The 23,499-nt window shown below is 44.1% G+C and overlaps 1 protein-coding gene across 4 annotated transcripts in view; it reads right to left on the reverse strand.

The window, feature by feature from the left end:
- Positions 1 to 23,499, reverse strand: part of bub1b (BUB1 mitotic checkpoint serine/threonine kinase B) — a 69,213-nt gene that overhangs the window by 34,834 nt on the left and 10,880 nt on the right. For 2 of the 4 annotated variants that reach the window (XM_033026792.1, XM_033026794.1), the window contains exons 2-10: positions 19,041 to 19,207; positions 16,548 to 16,607; positions 14,803 to 14,947; positions 12,777 to 12,973; positions 11,579 to 11,754; positions 10,068 to 10,261; positions 6,433 to 6,539; positions 5,531 to 5,751; positions 781 to 899 (exon numbers count right to left, since the gene is read on the reverse strand). In XM_033026792.1, coding sequence (XP_032882683.1) covers positions 781 to 899; positions 5,531 to 5,751; positions 6,433 to 6,539; positions 10,068 to 10,261; positions 11,579 to 11,754; positions 12,777 to 12,973; positions 14,803 to 14,947; positions 16,548 to 16,607; positions 19,041 to 19,174 — 1,353 coding nt within the window. In that variant the 5' untranslated portion in view covers positions 19,175 to 19,207. Of the gene's footprint in view, positions 1 to 780; positions 900 to 5,530; positions 5,752 to 6,432; positions 6,540 to 10,067; positions 10,262 to 11,578; positions 11,755 to 12,776; positions 12,974 to 14,802; positions 14,948 to 16,547; positions 16,608 to 19,040; positions 19,210 to 23,499 lie in introns of all 4 variants that reach the window. The other 2 variants (XM_033026791.1, XM_033026790.1) reach the window with 1 other exon arrangement.

The raw sequence follows: 23,499 nt of genomic DNA on the forward strand, positions 1-23,499 counted from the left end.
TCATCGGCGTAACAGTGGAAGTCCAGGTTGAAGTGGCGGAGTATCTGACCAAGGGGGAGGATGTAGATGATGAAGAGGAGGGGGCTGAGTACGGAGCCTTGGGGAACGCCTTGAGTGACTGTGGCTGTAGCAGAAAGCTGGGGCATTGTGTGACAGTAGTACAACAGTGGTCAATTTTGGTCACCCTGCTATAAGATACCATTAAGCTGGAAATGTTTCCAGGACTCAACAGCTTGTGCTGTATGGAGGTTGGACAAGCTAGGATGCTATCCTATGGAACACACGAGCCCAAGGGGTAATCGGAGAGGTGAACAGACATTGACAAGTTGGATGGAAGGGCCATCTGTCTGCAACAGAAGTGAATTTGAATCACTCATTTTACCTCACTTCCGAATTGAATAAAATAATTTAATTCTTACAAATCTACATTGAGATGTAGCATTGCGATTAAGGCAGTGATTTTAATAAGTAAGCAGTTGTGTTCATTTTTAAGTCAAAATGTATCCATCAAAGTCAATTTGCAGTGTTGCTGGGATTGAGAGACTCCTGTATAAGAGTCTGTACAAGAAAAATGTTAAGTCCAAAACCTGATTTGTTAAAATTGTACACGACCTAATGATGCAAAGTCTTCTGGCAGTCTAAATTTTACAATACGGGAATTGGAGTGTTGAATTAAGCCAAACTAATTTAAATTAAATGTATTTAGCTGCTTATTATTTTCCCATCAGTCACAACTGGAAACCTTTTTTTAAATTATGATTTTTACGCTAATGGACAAACCTGTTGGGCTTCAAGTTGGAGACGCTCTTGATGTTCCTTTATCCTCTTCATATTGATATGGATTAATTGTTCAATCTCCTCTTTTTCCTTTTTTAACTTCAACAACTTTTGCTCCTGTTCTGGAAACAAATACAAGGTAGAGTTGACAAGAGGGAATGTGTAATCTTTCCTGTAATGGGGCAATCGGAACTGTGTGCAATATTCCAAATGTGGACTAAGTCTTATAGAGCTGCATTATGACTCCTATACATAATAGGCCAACCAATGAAGGTGAGCATACAATATGCCTTCTTTACCACTCTATCTACATGTGCCACTTTCAAGGAGCTATGGACCTCAGCTCCAAGAACACTTTGCTGTGAAAGATCTTGCACACAACCGTATACCCTTCCCTTATATCTCTAAAAGTACATCATCTCACATTTGTTCACATTAAACTTCATCTGTCATTTCTCCACCATTTCTGTAGTTGATCTATATCCCACTGTCTAATTTAAGTTGCTGACCTCAGGATCAGCAACTCCAGCATTTTTTGTGTCATCTGAAAACTTACTAATTTACCATTCTGCATTTATGTCTAAGTCACTTGTATACATCAACCCAGCCTTCCGAGTTAAGAAAATCTGGCTTCATGCCCAGAGTGGACTTCACTTTTCTGCCATCTTCTCAAATGCTGCTCTTCGCAACATGGAGGTCTTCAAGCAAGAGCCAAGCTCTCAACAACACAATGTGAATCACATAGGCAAAACAAATATTTCTGATGATATTTCAGAATAGTCCTTCAGTGGTGTTATCGATAAAATTTAATGACCCCAAAAGGCACTATCCTTGTTGGCTCTGGCTGCACCCATACTCTGCTGCACAAAAGAGCCTGGAGAGCTGATTGTTCTTATCCTCAAACTGCCACTCCTCTACAGTGGCACAAGAAACATGGCAGGAAACACCATTTACTCAAGAATAAAAGGAGACATGCAAGCATTGGAAAGCAAGCACTGACAAATTTCACCTAGGTAGACACAAAATGCTGGAGTAACTCAGCGGGACAGGCAGCATCTCTGAAGAGAAGGAATGGGTGACGTTTCAGGCCGAGACCCTTCTTCAGACAAATTTATTTCCTAGACAAATTTCACCTGTTCACAGACCAGTCAGACCATCTATCTAGCTAACTTCTATCTATTATATATTAAAAGTCTGTGGCTGCCGCCGTCCGTCCGGCTGCCTTTCTGCCTCTTGATTCGTTCCATCGTGTGATGTCACAATGCCCAATACTCGCAGATGTCCAATTGGAATCGATCCATTTACATATGCCTTTGCACCAGCCCCAGCCCCTGGTGAACGTTCCATCGTGTGATGTCACAATGCCCAAAGACATTCTTGCCATAGAGGGAGTACAGAGAAGGTTAACCAGACTGATTCCTGCGATGTCAGGACTTTCATATGAAGAAAGACTGGATAGACTCGGTTTGTACTCGCTAGAATTTAGAAGATTGAGGGGGGATCTTATAGAATCTTATGTTTCTATTTCCCTCTCCTCACCCCTCTCCCTCTCACACCCATCCCTCTCTCCCCCCCACCCCCCTTCATTCTCTACCCCACCCAACCCCATTCCCTCTCCCCCCACCCCCTACCCCTCTGTCCCTCTTCCACCACTCCCCCTACCCCTCCCTCCCCACTCTTCCACTTCTCTCCCCCCTTCCCCATCCACTCTCCCTCCCCACTCGTTCCCCCCTCCCCCACATCTCTCTCCCCACCCCCCTCTCTCACCCCCTACCCCGCTCTCCTTTCCCTCCCAAATCTGTCCCGTTTCCTCCTCTCCCCTCCCTCCCCTCTTCTCACCCCCCCCTCCCCCCACCTGTGTGTTTGGGGGGTGGTTAATGTGAGTGTGATGCCGCAGCACCCCCCCCCCCCGCAAACGCCATTGGGGAAACAGACCCAATGGGTCTGCACTTGGCCTAGTTATATATTAAAACTGTGTGCCTGCTGGCGTCCGGCTTCCGTCCGTCTGCCGGCCGCCTTTCTTCCTTTGATTCCTTGCTACTCCGAAACCAGATGCAGAATCGCCAAGATCTTTTCAATTTCGGTAGAGATTTCACTTTTCTTTCAGTATCCGCTCCTGATTACATTTCGTCGTGTTTATGTACACATTTTTAATCAAATCCTTCTCCCCCCCCCCCCCCCAAATTTCAAAAGAAAACTGGCTTCTCACCCATAGAAGCAGCCCCAGCCCCAGGTGAACGTTCCATTGTGTGATGTCACAATGCCCAATGTTCACATATGTCCAATCGGAATGGATTCATTTACATATGCCTTTGCAGGAGCCCCAACCCCTGGTGAACGTTCCATCGTGTGATGTCACAATGCCCAATGCTCAAAGAGATTCTTGCCATAGAGGGAGTACAGAGAAGGTTCACCAGACTGATTCTTGGGATGTCAGGACTTTCATATGAATAAAGACTGGATAGACTCGGCTTGTACTCGCTAGATTTTAGAAGATTGAGGGGGGATCTTATAGAAACTTACAAAATTCTTAAGGGGTTGGACAGGTTAGATGCAGGAAGATTGTTCCAGATGTTGGGGAAGTCCAGAACAAGGGGTCACATTTTAAGGATAAGGGGGAAATCCTTTAGGACCGAGATGAGAAACACATTTTTCACACAGAGAGTGGTGAATCTCTGGAAATCTCTGCCACAGAAGGCAGTTGAGGCCAGTTCATTGGCTATATTTAAGAGGGAGTTAGATGTGGCCCTTGTGGCTAAAGGGATCAGGGGGTATGGAGAGAAGGCAGGTACAGGATACTGAGTTGGATGATCAGCCATGATCATATTGAATGGTGGTGCAGGCTCGAAGGGCCGAATGGCCTACTCCTGCACTTAATTTCTATGTTTCCCTCTCCTCACCCATCCCTCTCTCCCCCACCCCCCTTCCCTCTCTACCCCACCCCCTTTCCCCCGTCCCTCTTCCACCACTCCCCCTACCCCTCCCTCCCCACTCTTCCACTTCTCTCCCCTTACCCCACCCCTCTCCCTCCCCCCTCTTGTCCCCTGCCTTCCCCTCTCCCCCTCTTCCACCACCCCTCCCTCGCTCCCCACTCTTCCACTTCTCTCCTCCCCCTCTCCCTCCCCCACCCCCTTCACCCCACCCCTTCCCTCTCTCCCCCCGCCCCATCCCTCTTCCATCACTCCCCCTACCCCTCTCCTCCTCCCTCCCCACTCCTCTCCCCCTTCCCCTCCACTCTCTCTCCCTCCCTACTCTTTCCCCTCTCCCCCACCCCTCCCTCCTCCCCCACATCTCTCTCCCCATCTCTCACCCCCTACCCCGCTCTCCTTTCCCTCCCAAATCTGTCCCGTTTCCTCCTCCTCCTCCCTCCCCTCTTCTCACCCCTCCCCCCACCTGTGTGTTTGGGGGGTGGTTAATGTGAGTGTGATGCCGCAGCCCCCCCCCCCCGCATACGCCGTTGGGGAAACAGACCCAACGGGTCTGCACTTGGTCTAGTTTATTACATAAAAATCTGTGGCTGCCGCCGTCCGTCCGGCTGCATTTCTGCCTTTTGATTCGTTCCATCGTGTGATGTCACAATGCCCAATGCTCGCAGATGTCCAATCGGAATGGATCCATTTACATATGCCTTTGCACCAGCCCCAGCCCCTGGTGAACGTTCCATCGTGTGATGTCACAATGCCCAATGCCCAAAGACATTCTTGCCATAGAGGGAGTACAGAGAAGGTTAACCAGACTGATTCCTGGGATGTCAGGACTTTCATGTGAAGAAAGACTGGATAGACTCGGTTTGTACTCGTTAGAATTTAGAAGATTGAGGGGGGATCTTATAGAATCTTATGTATCTGTTTCCCTCTCCCTCTCCCACCCATCCCTCTCTCCACCACCCCCCTCTGTCCCTCTTCCACCACTCCCCCTACCCCTCCCCACTCTTCCACTTCTCTCCCCCTTCCCCCTCCACTCTCCCTTCCCACTCTTTCCCCTCTCCCCCCCACCCCTTCCCTCCCCCACATCTCTATCCCCATCCCCCTCTCTCACCCCCTACCCCACTCTCCTTTCCTTCCCAAATCTGTCCCGTTTCCTCCTCCTCCCCTCTTCTCACCCCCCCTCCCCCCACCTGTGTGTTTGGGGGGTGGTTAATGTGAGTGTGATGCCGCAGGCCCCCCCCCCCCCAAACGCCGTTGGGGAAACAGACCCAACGGGTCTGCACTTGGTCCAGTTGTTCTTTTAAAAGCACAGCAATTGAAGTGCGCACACTACTGTGGGATAGAATTTCAATCCCAAATTGCAAGATTGCAATTTAAGACTGGTGCAAATCCAGTGCATCCTACAAGCAAAAATTCACAAGGCATGGGATTTAATTCAGAAAAGAAAAAAAAAAATCAAGCAGTATTGATCTTTTTTTTACATATACAAGCCAATCACTCTGCAGATCAAAAGCTTGTTGGAGAAAATCAAGTTATGTTGGCAATTACTTAAACAGGGAGTGACAACAGCAGGAAAGAATGTAAATTCTTGGCTCAGTGGGGGTTGCTTATCTTTTTTTTAATTTACGTATCTGAATCCGACTTCCTGTGGTTCCGCTGGGATTTAAACTCTTTTCTACATCATTAGTCGAGACCTCTGGATTATCAATTCACAAAGTCACTACAGCATCTCAACGTCATAAAAAGTTGAAAAAGTAGTAAAAAACTTTATGATAATTCAAGTCGTCAGTAAATTTACAATTAAGAATGAGTCAAAACAACAATACCTTTATCAACAGATTTATATTTCTTTTTGATATCTTCTGCTCTCAGCTCTTCAAAAGAAAACTCACGTAATCCACCATAGACCTGGTCTTTTGAATACATAGATACCACCTTTTCTTCTTTGCAGTTTTCTATCTGAACTCTGGATAATGGATTTGCCTCTTTGCTGGGTTTCCGTGCACTCAACACTGGAGTGAACAAGGGCTCAATCTTACAAGGAGTCCTGTAATAGATCAAAATTTAGGGATAATATCTATTTCAACCAACCGTAAATAGTGACATTTTGAAATGGCTTTCCCTGGGAAGCCACCTTTTTTTAAATACAGGAAACTAGTAAAGCAGATTTTGTTCACAAATATTCTTCCTATGCGAAAGCTACATCGAAGGAACAGCTACACCAGCTGATGAAGACATTACTATTGATACACTACATAATCAATGCATCAAAAAGCAATTTAAGATTGTAAAGATATCACAGCCAAATAAGTTTAACACATCAAGAGACAAATCCAATCAAGTTTTAAAAAATATACTAAAATAACATTAAAAGGCTGGAATTAGAAGACGGATTTATATTTTGTTCTCATATCTCTCGATTCAAACTGAATTTCCATTAGGGATTACACAGCCATTATAGCATGTCCCATAATCTCAAGAAGTTTCAATAACTTAAACTTACGCATTTCTCTCCAAGAATGCCCAGTCTGGTGGAAAATAACTCGTATTTAGTTATCCCTGGGTTCCAGCATGTTGCTTATCTCCTAAACTATGTTCAACCTCAAGGAAACATTTTTATTCCTTGGCATTAGCAAACTTTTGCGATTCAACCCAAACTTGTGTGATCAGTATTCCCCTCTTCAGGATTTAAACAATCTTAAAATGATAGTCACTAGCTTACACATACATTGGTTCCACATGAGCAGATTCCTCCTCAAAAAGCTTGAAGTCAGGTTTGCTGGCTGACAAAAGCGCAGAAAAGGGAACTGAAGGCGCGTTGGAACGTCGAGGCATCTAATGCAAAAACCAAGAAAACATAAATTGAATGCTTTTAAAAATCAATTGAAGAAAATCTTTGCTAGATGTATTCAGGCATGAGACAGGAAAAAAATGTAAATAGAGGAAGAGAGATGGAAGTCCAGGCAGCATTGCCCCCTGGTAGGATTCCAAGGGTTAAGAATTGTACCTTGAAATTACACGGTTTTCTTGCCTGTTTACCCTTAATTCCCCACTCACACAGAACCTCTCATTGCTCACACTCACAGGGACCCCCCACTCCCTTACCTTTGCTCACACCCACAGCGACCCCCCCACCCCCTTACCTTTGCTCACACTCATAGGGACCCCCTCACTGCTCACACACACACAGGGAACCCCTCACTGCTCACACTCACAGGGATGTCCCCTCACCTTTACTCAAACTCAGAGACTACCCCCTCTGCTCACCAGTGGGCTGGGAAAGGCCGGGGCTCGGCTGCAGGGCCGGGGCCTTGGCGGTGTCAATAAGCGTTTTAAACCAAGTAGAGGGAGTGTGTGTCAGTTGTGCTGGAGGAACTCAGCGGGCTAGGCGGCATCTGTGGAGGGAATGGATTAGGAGTCGTTTCTGGGCCAGGGTTCTTCTTCAAAAGAAAGGAACTGAAGGTGCAGTGGTCTTCAAACTCCAGCATTTTGTGTCTATTCACAAGTACTCTATCTCTGTGGAATATAGACCCCATGGAGGCGTCATATGGAATTATATAACGCGGTCACAGGGAGAACGTACAAACTCCGTACAGACAGCAAACCTAGTCAGAATCAAACCCAGGTCTCTGGTGCTGTAACTCTACCGTTGCACCACTGTGCCGCCAAAACTATATGCCAAACTTGAAAGTGCTGAAAAAGTTGCTGAAACAAGTTGCTATGAATCTATGTGTAGGAAGGAACTGCAGATGCTGGTTTAAACTGAATATAGAAACACAAAATCTGGAGGGACAGATTGCATCTTGGAGAGAAGATCTCAACCTGTAACGTCACCACATCGTTTTCTCCAGAGACGCTGTCTGTTCCGCTGAGTTACTCCAACTTGGTCTATCTTTGCTATGAATCTATTCAGTTTCCTCCAGTTTTAGCAAGTATTGGACAATACTTTTATTTATATGTAAATCTTCAGAACCATTTTTTCCCCCAAATGGATATAAAAGCTCAATAATCATTTATACACTATTAATGCTTGTAAGTTTGATCCAAAATATTCCAAAGATGTATGGCCTGTTTTTAAAAATGCACCTGATGTGTAGGGAGTGATTGAGAAAGTGGGAAAACTTGGGACAAGTGTGAACTGTTGATTGATGGTTGGCATGGACTCAGTGGGTCTGTTTCTATGCTGTATCTCTAAATAAAACTATCTTAATAACCCTGTAGAATTTGAAATGGTCATGCTAACTTGCAATGAAGCATGAAATTAGTCACCAGATTAGAAAAAGCATCTTGAGACAGTAAAAAATCCCCCTTCCTCTTATTACCATATCAGAAATAATAATCCTACCCATACAATGACTAAAAATGCCTAAACCAATTCAGCTGTAAATTGTGAAATCCAATAACCGATTGTGACTGGGAGAATAAAAATATAAATATTGATTTTGAGACACATCTGACAAGAACAACAAGATAGTTGTTTTTCCACCTTTATTTGTTCTTAGGTCGGATTAAAAATAAATAGGACTGACCAGAGCTCATGAATTCTATTTCCATTCCTATATACTACATATACATTATCATTAACATTTGCCACTAGCTTCTAATTAATATTAGCAACCTATTGTTGTAGTAGTTGTTGTAGACTGCACATGTTCCTTCCTGAATCATAAGGAGAAATTAGCCTCATATTTTGCCATAAAACTAAGAAATATTGTACCCGTGTAGTCTTCTCTGGATGAGTATGTACATAAATTGATGTCAAATGGCAACATTTGAACAACATTATTTTGTTCTCTTTCGGTGTGGCGCTGCACTCTGAGAACTACGCTCTATGATCTTTGCTGAGAACAAAGCTGGCAAAGCATTGTTTCTCTTTTACAATATGTATGATGCACATATTTAGGTCCTGGTTTTCAATCACTGATGTGACATCTGGTCAGAGTTGGAAACAGCAGCTATTGAAAACATACACCCATAATCACTATGGATAATTGTAAACGACATCTGCGCCGCCGCATTTACGAACGCTTCATACAATAAAGCTGATATAAGGTACATTGGGTGGGTATCGATTAATTCTAGACAACAGATTAAAAAAATAATCTAACCCCATTAATTCACTCAGGTTGTATTATGATGTGCTCTACTGTATGAAGTGCACAGCAAAACTTGCACGTCCAGAGTGGTCTATCATGTTGTTTCGCCACAAATTTATTTTAAAAGCAAAACATAAAGTGCTGGAGAACTCAGCAGGTCAGGCTGGATCTATGGAGGGTCCGAAGAAGGGTCTCGACCCAAAACGTCACCTATTCCTTCTCTGCAGAGATGCTGTCTGACCCGCTGAGTTACTCCAGCATTTTGTGTCTATCTTTGGAGGGAATGGCTAGGCGACGTTTAGGGTCGGGTCCCTTCTTCGGACATTTTTAAGGGTTGGGAAAGATCGAAAATTTCAGGTACTTAAATATGTTGTTACGAATATAACTAGTAGTGTGGGAGAAAATTCCATGAGCCACAATTGACATAAATACCCAAAAGTAGAAAGTAAGTGTGTAAAAAAATAGATATTACTAGCTTTGTAGTCTCCTTATACCAATCAAACGGCAAATTCAAACTTTTATATTTTGAAAATGGGCGAAGCAAAATGTAGCATGTTCTCTAGAAAGGCTTATCCTAAAATAATTGATCTGAAGCGTGTGATTTTCAGTCAGGACGTCTGTATCATTCAGTCAGTGAGTTGTAGATGTAGATGTGGACCAGATGACGGTAATCACGAGCACATCAAGATAGCGCGAAAAATTACCCATGAAGTACTACGGCTTTTTTGCCGAGTGGAGTTTCTTGCTCCGCTCTATGATCTTTGCCTCGCTCCACCAGGCCCGCCTTGTCCTGCTCCCGAATGTCTCCCTCCACCAGTCACCGCTCTATCCTCAATCCCTCGTCCGATCAGCGCCCTCGACCATCAGTCCCGCCCCCACAGCGATTTAAAGAGATTTAGATTTTTATTTAACAAATTTCAAAATCAGCGGGTCCTCGAAGAAATCTCATGTCTGTGTATTACAAGATTTTCTTTAAAAATAAATACAATTCACAAACTCAGCAGAAAGAGGTCATTACAGTGATATGTTTGGACAGAAACAGCCAAAAGAAAGAACGTTCTCAAAAGAGCAATTCCACCTTTACCCAATAATTTTAAACTGGTAGTGATATTAATTGCCTTTTGGTTTCTCAAAAGCATGCAATGGGTATTCAATCCAGTCTTTGGATTGGACACCAGAATGCTATTGAACCAAAAGGCAATTAATATCAATACCAGTTTAAAATTTTGCACAACTGCATCCTCACTCACTTCATTGAAATACATACCCCCAAAGAATTCCACTGTCCTGGTTTGATTTCATTCTCCTTTGCAGAAGTTGCAGGAAGTGTGGACCATTGTTCGTCTGTTAACCTTGGATGGTCTGAAGGCTGGTTGCTCAATTGGTTTTCATTGAATACTTCAAATGTGCCATTCTGATCTTGACTGGAAACCACATGCTGCCCAAACCCTTGCCTTTGTGCTGAAAAGTAAAGTTCATGCTTACAAAGTGGCAAACTAAGTTCTACACTAGCAGAACATACCCTCATCAACTCATTTTCTCTGCATTCGAAACACAACATTTAGTGCAACAGGAAACAGATATTACAAGAGCAGATTAGAAACTTTTTTGCAAACAGTGTTTAGGCCACCGCTAAGGACTGTGACCAAATCAGGGTATTACATCGACACAGAATGTCAAGGCCTCCGCAAGGCCAATACCAGAATATTGCCAGATATCAGTATAGTAATACAGACCAAAGAGGTGGGTGGAATTGAGATAAAGGTTAATGTCTTTGAGAGGTTTAAGGATTTTGGCAACATTACAGAGAAGTGGCAGAGGTGCTTAGTATGACGATAAGGTAGATGGGCAATTGAGAGCACAATTTAAGTCATTCTGAAGGGAAAGGAATGCCTTTTGAAAATATATTTAGTGTTGCCAGATATGTTGACCAAAATATGAAAGATGGGTGCATAGTAACTGCAAAAGTATAAAAAAAATGACGAGCGCTACATCAAACAATCCCCCCCCTCCCCCCCCCCAATCCACTAAACAATTTATTCAATCCTGTGTAACTAAGATGATCCCAATCAGCAAAAGCAAAACTTCCAAGGGATCAGTTTCAGAAACCATTTTGAGATTTCAAAACAGCAGCTTCAGAGCTGCTACCTCACTGCTGAAGCAACTTGGGTTCAGTCCTGACCTCCAGACCGGTGGAATTTGCATTCTTTCTGTAGCCACATGCGTTTCCCTTGGGTGCTCCAGTGTCTTTGCACATCTCAAAGATGTTGGGATTGGTAAGTTAACAAAGAGTGAGGGAGAAAAAGACAAAGGAAAATTGAGGAAGTTGTGGGGAAAAAAAGTTAATGGAAATGGGCATGTGATGACCAACATTGAATTGGAAAGCTGAAGAGCCCACTCCGGTGCTGTACATCCCAAATGACCCCCACGCCAGAATTAAAAAGGGCATTCCTCCAACATGAAAAAACATTACAACAAGGATGGTGGGTCACGACCATCAGACAGGATGAAGGATGCAAGGGGCAGAGAGAGAAAGAAAAATCCATTCGAGAGATAGAGATAATCCAATTTTATGACGACGTGCTGTTTTCAGTTATGTTACAATCGACAAATTACTGCCCAGCTGCCCATCAGGTCAAGCAACTAGTTCAAAATATCAGAGACAAAATTTGGCTCTCCATCATATCCTCAACCCCACTTCACCTTTCTTCTCTACAATGCCCACTGCAAGTGTTAATGTCATATTACACAGATCCATTCAGCAGAAAACAAACCTACATATCATAGAACTTCCAATCCTGTTGACTGGTGCCAAGACTTTTTTTCGTCCACTGCGTTTTAGTTCTCCAAGAGTTGTTCTTTGCGATTGAACAGGCTCAGGATCTAATACTTCATTTGATCCTCCTTCATTTATGGCAGCCACAACTTGCCTACATATTCGCGATTGAAAAGATCTTAGAAAAAAAGAACAAAAGGGAATTAAAGGAATGGCAGATAATTTAAATAAATGTTGTGTCAATCTTCACAAGCTTCCTGGAAATAGGACAGAATTTCCACAATTTCATGCCCTTATAGAGGAAAGAAAGCAAATGGAACAATAACACAGTTGGCTTGGCTACAGTAGGAAAAATAATAAAATCAACTAACTATTAACAGGGCACTTCGAAAAATACCAAAATTGGCAGTCAATATTGATTTATCAAAGGGAGAAAAAAAGTTTTTTTTTAAACTTGAAATAATCAGCATTCACTGAGAGGAATAAGTGGATGAGCTGCACTGAGACTTTCAGGTCTTTGATTAGATGCCAACAGAATATATATTGTGTGGCAAAGCAGGTACAAGTGCTTACTCGTTTTCATTTGTTTGCTTGAAATTAGATTACCAATGACAAAATAGCAGGCAATCTGCACCAACTCATGGAAGGATGCAGAGGGTAATGGTGGAAGGTTGTTTCTCATCCTTAATAAGAACCTGAGGAGTAACCTATACACACAAAGGGTGTTGGGTATATGGAACGAGGAGGTAGTCGAGCCTGGCACCATCGTGACATTCCCCAAACATTTAAATAGATACATGGAGAGGACAGGGTTAGAGGGATATGGGCCAAATGCAGGCAGGTGGGACTAGTGTAGATGGAACATGTTGGCCGGTGGGCAAGTATGGCTGAAGGACCAGTTTCCACGCTCTAAGACTTATTAAAATTACGCCATTATTTACTACAATGGGTTTTCCAAATCAATTTGGGCCTGTAATTTAACCCCAGTTTTTAATATTTTGATAATGTATTATTAACAATTAAGACTATTCCAGGACAGAAGCGATAAACTTTGTAACTTTGATTTAGTTGTACTTAAAGTTGATACATATTTTCACTGATGTAAATAATTAATAAGGGGTTTGCCTGAATTATAAAAACATACCAATGAGTTAAAATAAAAACAAAATTTCAAGTCCTAGATATACAACAAGCAGTTACCTAAGATGGTGCTGCAATTTTTCACGGGGTTCAGCCTGGAGTCGAATCCCTTCTTGCAAGGCAGCCTCTGCCTTTCTATTGTTCCCTAGAAGCTCGTATTGTTCAGCCCAGGAAATATAAAGAACAGCATGTGTGACACCGATTCCTTTGCTTGTCAAGAAATCAAAGACTTCCAGTGGATCAGTACAGTAATCAATCTAGAAGATATTAATTGTAAAAGCTGGGAATCAATTTTGGAAATTGCAGGTAAAGCATTATATAAATAATTGATGAGGCAATGATTCAGCTAGTGCTTCCTGTGCACACCTCAACAAAGGCCATGAAGACTGCATGCAATTCTCCTTTTATTAGCACTCCTTGGTTCTACAAGATAAGGCATTTTACCACTTTCAAAATCCATTCAATTACACATTTTCAAAGAAAGGACATGTTCTGGATCTTTCATGACGTACATTGGCTCCACACTTGAAGCTCAAAACCATCCAGGCAAAGCAGCCCTCTTTATAGACACTCCCATTCACCATGAGCTTTCACTCCTTCACCATCAGTATACTATAATTGCAGTGCATATCATCTTCAAAATAGAATCACACACCAAGGGAACTAATAGTGCATTGCAGATCTTGCACTAGTGCCAGCAAGGACAAAGGCTGCAGGCACATGGCAGCAACACCAAACACAATTCTCCTCCATTATAATCACCTTGATTTAGGAATATATCATGGTCCTTCACCATTGTTGAATCTCAACAATCTAATCAAAAGAGGACAGCAAGGATGGACTGTGGTACTGGCCTTGCTATTGACACCTATATCCCATGTAAAAAAAAAACCATGAAGGGGCAAAACAACTGGTTTAAATAAGTGATAGCGTTGCCATGATCTTTGAAGTTCTCGATTAAAGAATTGTTTTTTTAGAATTAAATAGCCAAGACTTATTTATAGTCCGCACTCAGCTTCAACATGATCTTCATTTATATACTGGAAGATTGATGGCACTCAATGGCAAGCAAGCCCATGTTTCTATTAACGTGAGCAAACAAGAGAAAGTTAGCATTAGGGAAAAGTTGACTAAAAAGTAACTGTGAGTAAGTTTACATTAAAACAAGAACCTAAGAAATAAAAGATCAAGCATGCCAACATTCAATTTTCAACCTAATCACTTCCTTTGATTATTTGCAAGAATTGGAAATTTACAAATTTTCCTCATCTTAATCTTAAATAATCGATTCCCCTATCCACCGCCGAGTTCAACACCTCCGGGATGCGGAGTGGAGCGGGCGGCGCCGACTTCAACATCGGGAGCCTGGGAGCTCCAAACCGGCGCGGCCTTGTCGGCTTCGGAAACCACGGTCTTCGGTAAGGAAGCGGCCGTTCCAGGTGGCCCAACCGCTGAGAGGACTCTCCCGATGCCAGGGCAACAGCACCCGGCGAGAACGGCCAGGAACATCGGGCCTCCGTAGAGGCAATAGCGGAGGCCTCAATAGGACTGACTTTGGGAGAACTGGGGATGGGGACTGGACATTGTGCCTTCCCCCACAGTGGTAACCATTGTGGGGGGATGATTTTTGTGTGTACGTGATTATTTTAGTTTGTGTCCAAGATGGCTGTCGGAAGGGAGAGTGTACGCTGGCGCGGTTTAGCTGCTGCTGCTCTCTCTTCACATTGTGTTTTTGATTTTTTTGTCTTTGGATCGAATTCTGTCTTTAATTTGTGATGTCTTTATTATTTATTTTATTCCGATTATATGTTTTTTACTCTTGTTAAATTCTGTAAGGTGTCCTTGAGACTTTTGAAAGGCGCCCACAAATAAAATGTATTATTATTATAATTGGATTCTCCAGCCCCAGGTAAATGCCTTCAAACATGTATTCTGCTTTAACATCACCCCATCAAAAGTACTAAATATTACTGACCTTCACTATATAGCACACATTACAGGAGCAAACAACATTCATAACTGAGTAACAAATAGGACAGATGTAAAAGTCATAGAAGACAGCAAGTAATTTAATAAATGCACTTACAAATTTTAGCCAGTGACAAAGGTACCGTAGATCGCTGTAGTATTGGTCATTCTTTAGGAAGGTTCTTACACTTCTCTCCAACAATGCGGAGAGATTACTATCTGTTCCACCATGTGGATACACCTGTTCTGTCCATTTAAGGTACCTGTTTCAATGAAAATAAGTCAAAAGTATTTAGTTGGTACAATAGAAAGACAGCTTCAGAGTTTTAGCACCCCACAAATTTTCACAAAAAAATCCCATTCAGAACAAGTAACTTTAGTGCCATTAGGCTCATACCCTTTGGTTGAGTTACCCAAATCTCCCCATTCCATTAAAAAAAAAATCTATTTTCTTCACGGTTGTTTCAATAAACAAGTATTCATCTTTCCTTTCAATCTCTACTTTCATACATCAAAAGAACTCCATCTTTTGATACCCTCTCTTCTCCTTTGTACAAGAACACTGTATCTTGAAAATCATTTAGTTCCATTGTTACATTTACCAATTTTATTCTAATCTACGTATCTGCAATTAAGTTTTTTTTTTTTTTTTAAATATAAACACTTGATGGCTGAGCACCTCAAGGCTGCGTGCTCAGCCCCCTGCTGTACTCACTCTATACTCATGACTGCGTAGCCGGTCATAGTGCGAACTCCATCATCAAGTTCGCTGACGACACCACTGTCGTGGGACGTATCACTGATGGGGATGAGTCCGAGTATAGAAGAGAGATTGAGCAACTGTCCATATGGTGCCAGCACAATAACCTGGCCCTCAACACCAGCAAAACCAAGGAACTGATTGTGGACTTTGGAAGGAGTAGGATGGGGACCCACAGTCCCGTTTATATCAACGGATCAATGGTTGAAAGGGTCAAGAGCTTCAAATTCCTGGGCATGCACATCTCTGAAGATCTTTCCTGGTTCGAGAATACTGATGCAATTATCAAGAAAGCACATCAGCGCCTCTACTTCCTGAGAAGATTACGGAGAGTCGGTTTGTCAAGGAGGACTCTCTCTAACTTCTACAGGTGCACAGTAGAGAGCATGCTGGCTTGGTGCATCGTGGCTTGGTTCGGCAACTTGAGCACCCTGGAGAGGAAGAGACTACAAAAAGTAGTAAACACTGCCCAGTCCATCATCGGCTCTGACCTTCCTTCCATCGAGGGGATTTAGTCACTGCCTCAAAAAGGCTGGCAGTATCATCAAAGACCCACACCATCCTGGCCACACACTCATCTCCCTGCTACCATCAGGTAAAAGGTACAGGAGCCTGAAGACTGCAACGACCAGGTTCAGGAGTAGCTACTTCCCCACAGCCATCAGGCTATTAAACCTGGCTCGGACAAAACTCTGAACATTAATAACCCATTATTTGTTATTTGCACTTTATCAGTTTATTTATTCATGTGTTTTGTAGTCAATGCCTATTATGTTCTGTGTGCTGAAGCAAAGCAAGAATTTCATTGTCCTATCAGGGACACATGACAATAAACTTGAACTTGAACTTGATTGTTTGAATGTTTTCATATCAGCACCTTAAAATATTCCCCTTTTCTCCTAACCAAACTTTTTTTTGTTTCCAGCGCCAATCAAGTGTACACATTTTCTAACTCTGCTTTTTTCCCCCAATCACTATTCAATTTTACAATGGACAAGCTGAATCTTTCATTACTACTTCTTAGAAGTATCTTTGCAAATTTCGCTCAAAATTTGCTGACCTTCAACAAATAACCCAAGATCAACACAATCAAATCTACTTACCTATCCCAAACATCTAGAGGGTCGTTCCCAGCATAAGAACGGATTTCTGTCTCAAAGGCCCTGAAAAATAAACATGATCCAACAGTGAGCCTTCTACTACAAAGGACATTTGTCACATACACCAAATGGCGCAGTGAAATTTGAGTTACCATGCAGCACACAAATAAGATAAACACAACACTATAGAATTTAACATAGAACATGAAAACATCCCCCCACAGCAGAATCAACATTTCCCACTGTGAGGAAAGGCAACAAAGTCCAGTCATCTTCATCTTCCTCCCGTTCACCCATGGTCGGGACCTATCGAGGTCTCCACAGTCGCCGCAACGGCGGCCTGATGTTTCAGGTCCTAACATTAGTATTTATAAATATTACAATACTAGTATTTACATTGCAATACTAACATTAGTATTTATTAATATTAGCAAAGAAATATGGGCTGCTGCCAAATTATGGTACACTGTGTTTGGAGACTCTCTTGCAGAATGGCAAAGCCCAAGTCATTCATTGCCTGCTTTCACAGAAGGAATTGAATTATATAGCTCCTGAAAACCCATCAATTCCATAAATTCCACCCGTTTGAGGAGTAAATTTTAAACTTCCAAACTGATATAGTGAAGCAGCTGTCAGAACAGGGAAGCTGTTCAAACTGATGAAGGACAAGTCGAATGTCCTCACTACAGCAGAATTAACTGGGCCAGGCATGTAGGATGCTGGTTTACACCAAAGATAGACACAAAATGCTGGAGTAACTCAGGACAGGCAGCAGCTCTGGAGAGAAGGAATGGGTGACATTACGGGTTGAGACCCTTCTTCAGACTGAAGGGCCTCGACCCGAAACATCACCCATTCCTTCTCATGTGAACCTACAGGTTAGCGATATTACACAAGCTCATTGATCAGTGATTTGACATAATAGAAACACTCGCTGAATAAAAGCTCAGTTTCCTGCTTAGACCTTATTTAGAGGATTGCTTTCAAAGTCTTGCCCAGACTTTTCAGACTCAGACTTTAAAAGGGGAAAGCAGTACCCATCTACCTTCCATTCAGTTTGTCATGCCAAGAGAATTATGAAATTCTGGAAGGTCACAACAGAGGTATAACTAACACCCATCCCTTCCCCACGCCGCAATCAGATAGCTATTACAGCAATAAATCCACCTGCTGGGCAGCTATAACCCAGCCTAGCAGTTAGCAAGCAGCACTTGGACAGGTAGAGCTGCTACCTCACGCACCAGAAACCCAGGTTTGATCCTGATATCAGGTGCTATCCTTATGGAGTTTGCACGTTATCCCCATGACCACGTTGAGTTCCTCCCACAAATCCAAAGATGTGTGGGTTTATAGCTTAATTGACTTCTAAAATTTCCCTTTACTATTAACTGCCCACTTAGAACCAAGTTCCTAACTACAAATATGCAAGTATGAATAAGCAATCAGGAAGCGGCTCCCAACCCAAAATATCATCCGATCATTTCCACCCACAGATTGGTTCTCTTCCAAGAATATCTCTTGTCAATTTTAGAATAAACTTGATCCAAAGAACTTGAATCACATAAGTGTTTGTAAAAGAACCACAAGGATGTTTTCATTGAAGACAAATTCCAATATAAATTTCATCATGAAAAGAAAATGAATTACAAGAATAATTTGGGTTGACACCAAGAACGTGATGACCTTTAATTTGTCACCAATGGCCAAATGAACACAAGTATCCTTCAGCAAAAGTAAGCAACTGGGCTTCCCAAAGTGGTCGACGGTTACCTTCAGTGTTACGCAATGGAGTATGTTCTCAACATCAATTCAAAATCCACCCACCTAGAACCCTGGTTTGAAGCATATTTCCATTGCACGATAATTAGAAAATGATTACCGTTCTCTGAATCATATACCTCTCAAAAACAATTCCTTACTTCAAGATGAGACATGTAGATTTAAAAAACTGCATAGCACAACTCAAAGATTTAAGTATAAATGTGCTCCTCCTAATCAAACTGCACACTTAGACTTAAGATAGACACAAAATGCTGGATTAACTCAGCGGTTCAGGCAGTGTCTCTGGAGAAGGAGGTGGCGACGTTTTGGCTCAGGACCCTTCTTCGGACTTGACCCAAAATGTCTCCCTCCTTTTCACCAAAGATGCTGCCTGACCTGCTGAGTGATTTCAGCATTTTGTGTCTATCTTCGGTGTAAACCAGCATCCGCAGTTCCTTCCTACACAAACACACCCATACTTCCCGTTATTGTATAACAATATTAAATGACATTCAATCAATGGGCAGACAAAGATGGTGCTGACAATTCAAACACCACAAATCCTAGTAGTTAGGATACTCATACTAACTTCAGGGCCTTCTAATTTTCAGGGTAGTTCACATGTTCCACTTTTAACACTGATCATGGACTCAGTCTTATCAAGACCTGGCACCAAAATACTCAAGTATAGTGCTCTAGTACACAATTGTGAATCCTGCAGACAGTACTACTTACCAAAACTGATCCTTAATACTGATCTGACTTTGGCCTTCATGCTGTGCAAGTACATCTTTCAGTGTGCCCACATCTCTGCCTTGCTTCAAAGGCTGAACATTCTCCTTACTCAGCTCCCACTCTGCCTCCGCCATTTTGAAGGATGTATCACCTTCTCAAACAAAACCCTGCAAAAGAAACACACAATTTTCTGCCCTCAGTCTTCAGTTTTAATTTAAAACAAAATAAAAAGGCCAAACGCTTTTAATACATGATGAGGAATGGTTTAATGTAAATCTTTAACAAAAAAGTAACATTAATTTCCACATTCATGCACGTCAAGTTAGCCAAAAGAGATCACATGTATTATAAGAATTTGCTATTTGGTTTGAATGAAATTATTTTTTACAGTGATTGAAATCTGGAATGTACTACTGGAAAGGATGGAAGCCGATTCAAAACCATTTAAAATCTATTTATCTATATACTAGACCAAGTGCAGACCCGTAGAGTCTGTTCCCTCAACGTGCGGTGGGGGGCGGGGCGGCATGCGGTGTCACACACATTAACCATCCCCACACACACACTAACTAGCCCCCCCGCACACACGCCAACTACCCCCTTTGTTTACATAAAACTCTGATCTTGGATGTGTGATGTGTGATGTTCGTGTGCGATTCACATCTCCTCGAAAACACGATGCGCTAACGGTGAATTTTTTACATACTCCGATAGAGATTTACGCGGTGATGTCAAAAATCGCCTTATCTGAAAAACTTCATGCATTATTTCTCGAGTTATTTATGTAAATGTTCCAAAATTTCAAATAACTTAGAAAATAAATGAGCCGATGACGTCACAATGAGTCAGCTTGCACACTGTCTTCCAAGCACAGTCTGCTGCGTACTGTTTTCCGCGCACAGCCTGCTGCGCAGTTTTCAAGGCACAGTGAGTTATGTCACCCCCCCCCCCTTCCCGACTCGCAGTCATTTGGTCGCCGCCCGCTCGCCGTGGGCCCCGCAGCCCGCTCGCATGGCTCCCCCTCTGTCTCTCCCCCGTCCTCCCTACCCCCCCTCTCCCACTGTGTGTGTGTGTGGTTAGTGTGTGTGGTGGTTAATGTGTGTGTGACGCCCCCCCCCCCCCGAAACGTGTCCCACTTGGTCTAGTATTATACTAAAGCTCTTCCCTTTGTTCTCGTATCTGTGTGTATGCAGGGTTGTGTTTGCTTTCTTTTAATCTCCTTAATTTGTATCTTCTCCCAAACGCTAGGCCACCGCCTTCCCATTTTCACACATGCTACTCACATTTTTTCCGCCGGCCGAATAAATGTCTTACCGTCACATTTCAATCTATATTTAACAAGTTACTAACAGCTTCAAAATATTAAAGTTTTCAATGTTATCATTTTGAAGAAGAAAAATTCCGACTGCCGTCACAATCAACTCGCGAGGCACGACGGGACACTCCGCACGTGAGGGGGACTCAAGCGCTCCAAACACAAAAAAAAAATCAATCCATCGCTAGTCGGGTCCTCGGGTCGACACCAACCCGCGGCCTCGCTAGTCGGCGTCCTCGGGTTGGTGGTTAAGCTGCTGCCACAGGCCAAGCCCTGCGACTGGGCCTGGGATGGAGCAGAGCCTGGAGCTGGAGTAAGGGCCGAGCTCTGGGCTTGGCATGGGGCCGTGACCGGTGCCGAAAAAGAATCCGCCGGTTGAACCAAGGACGTGACGGGGTCAGGGACGAGCCCGGAGCTGAAGTCGGGCCTGGACTGGAGACCATGCGGCAGCCAAGCTGACGGCTGCAGTATACAGCTAGGGGTGGGATGAGTACGAGAACCAGGCCGAGTTCCAGGCCCTGACGCTGCTCTACGGCCTGGTAGGTGATGCGGCGGGGAAAGGGAGTGAGAAGAGGAGGATGAGGGAAATGAGGAGGGAGATGGGGTGGGGTCTCTACCCCCTCCCTCTCTACTTCCCTCACTCCCTACCCCCTCTCTACCACTTCCCTCTCTCTACCCCCCTCCCTCTGCCCCCCATTCCTTTCCGCACCTGCCCCCGCCTTTGTCCCCCCCTCCCTCCCTCTCGGCCACCACTCCCTCTCTACACCACCCGCCCCCCCCCCCCCCTCTCTAGGGAGTGGTGAGTATTGGGACCTGTGGGTGAGTGGTGGATTATTGCATTTGGGGACCAACCCTCCCCTGTGACGCCGCAATCCCCCTACCCCTCAATCTCTACCCCTCTTCCCCCTCCCCCACACCCTCCGGCCGCTCCTGCGCAGTTGGGGCTATGTGCGAGTGGATAGGGTGGGGAATGGAGGAAGGGCGAATGAATAATATTAATATATCAAGGAGGGGGGATTAATGTGTGTGTGTGTGTGTGTGGGGTGGTTAGTGTGCGTGTGTGTGATGCCGCAGACCGCGCCCACCCCCTCCCCCCTCCGCAACCGAGAGACCAGGTCAAAGCCGAACTGGACACGATGGTGGCATTTGGAGTCATCATCTGTTTCATAACACACAGACTTAAGTGTCCTCAATGGTGGCTGCTACAAAGAGAAATAAACAGGAGATTTGTATATGTATTAATCTGAGGGAACTGAACACAGCACTCAAAATGCCCCATCACTCCAAGCGTACAGTGGAGGAGGTAGCTGCCCACATGGGTGATCCAACGGTATTCTCTGTATTAGACACCAAGAGCTCCTTCATGCGTACCACCTTCAGCACTGCTTTCAGCTGCTACAGATTTTTGCGCATTCCATTTGGTATCAGTTCAGCCAGTGAAGTGTTTCAGAACTCCATGGAGCAACTGTTTGACAGATACCCTTGCGCGATCATTGTGGACGATATAATTGTTAGTGACAAAGACATGGAACAACATGATGCCAACTTGAAGAAGGTACTCGAGCGTGCCAGGGAAGTGAACTTAAAACTGAATCCCCAAAAATGTCAGTTCTGTGTTAACCAGGTGAGCTACGTGTGGCATATTTTCCACGGCTGATGGTCTCAAGGCGGATCCTTCTAAGTCTGTGGCTGTTAGCGAAATGTCCACACCCACTGATGTTGCAGGCCTGCAGAAATTTCTGGGCATGGTTAATTACCTCGGAAAATTTGTTCCCAACTTCAGTGAGATCTCAGCTCCCTTGCAGCAGCTTACTCACACAGACACTGCCTGGACATGGCACGAACAGCAGCAACATGCTTTTGACAATTTTAAACGTCAGATGTCGTGCCCACCGACCCTGGCTTATTGCGATGTCAATCGACCTGTTACTTTGACCTGTGACGCATCCCAGTACGTCCTCTGTGCAACATGAGCAGCCTGTTGCTTATGCTTCCAGGACGATGACGGACACGGAGACGAGGTATGCTCAGATCGAGAATTACTGGCAGTGGTCTTTGCACATTTTTGGCAAGGCTGTTATCATAGAGACTGACCACCAACCTTTGGTTACCATTTTAAACAAGCAGGCACGGCTGCAGAGAATGATGCTGCAGCTCCAGAAGTACGATATCTCTGTCACTTACAAGCAGGGTAAGCGCATGTATCTGGCTGACACCTTATCCCGTGCTCCCAGGAGGTCGAGCGCCCAGAACACATCAGAAATGGACACTTGATTTCACTTCCTTCACAACTGGATACTTTGGTGGTTCGCACGACAGAAGATGCCACCCTGCAGATGCTCGCCTCAGTCATCAATCACGGATGGCCTGGCAACCAGCATTCGCTTCCGCTTACTTCTCTGTCCGAGACGAACTGGCCATCGAAGGTGGGGTTATCAAAAAAGGGCCACAAGGCAGTGATCCCGGCTTCTCTCCAACAGAAGTGCTTTGACGCGGTACACAGATGTCATCCTAGTTCTGAAGCTACGGTGCAACGAGCAAAGAGCATGTTTTTCTGGCCTGCCATGTCAGATTATATACAGCAGAGGGTGCACATCAACAGAAAGTGCCACTTTTGCAGCACCCAGCTCCTGACTTGCAGTGGTCTATGGTAGCTACTGGCATTTTCGACTGGCGTGGCAACCAATACTTGGTTCCTGGTTGACTCTTACTCCAGGTGGTTTGAGATCGATCTGCTTCTGCTGCGGCGGTTGTCAAGAAACTTGCGAGGCAATTTTCGGTCCATGGGGTACATCAAACACTCACGTCTGATAATGGTGGCCAATTCACAAGCCAGCGTTTCAAGGACTTTGCAAAGGAATGGGATTTTAAGCACATCACCAGCAGTCCAAAGTACCCCCAGTAAAACGGGCTGGCTGAGCGAGCTGTCCGCAGTGCAAAGGAGCTCACGGAGAAGCCCAGCAGGGCCGGGTCTGACGTGTTCTTGGATCTTCTCAATCTCTGCAACATTCCACGTGATCCCATACTCGGTTCGCCAGCTCAGCAACATCTCCAGACAGACCAGGGCTACGCTTCCAGTCTCGAAGCAGCTGCTCCAGCCACAAGTCTGCGAACCCCAGGTGGTTCGGGCGCGCCTGCAGCGTG

The sequence above is a fragment of the Amblyraja radiata genome, chromosome 9, assembly GCF_010909765.2.
Source record: "Amblyraja radiata isolate CabotCenter1 chromosome 9, sAmbRad1.1.pri, whole genome shotgun sequence".
Taxonomy (NCBI): Eukaryota; Metazoa; Chordata; class Chondrichthyes; order Rajiformes; family Rajidae; genus Amblyraja; species Amblyraja radiata.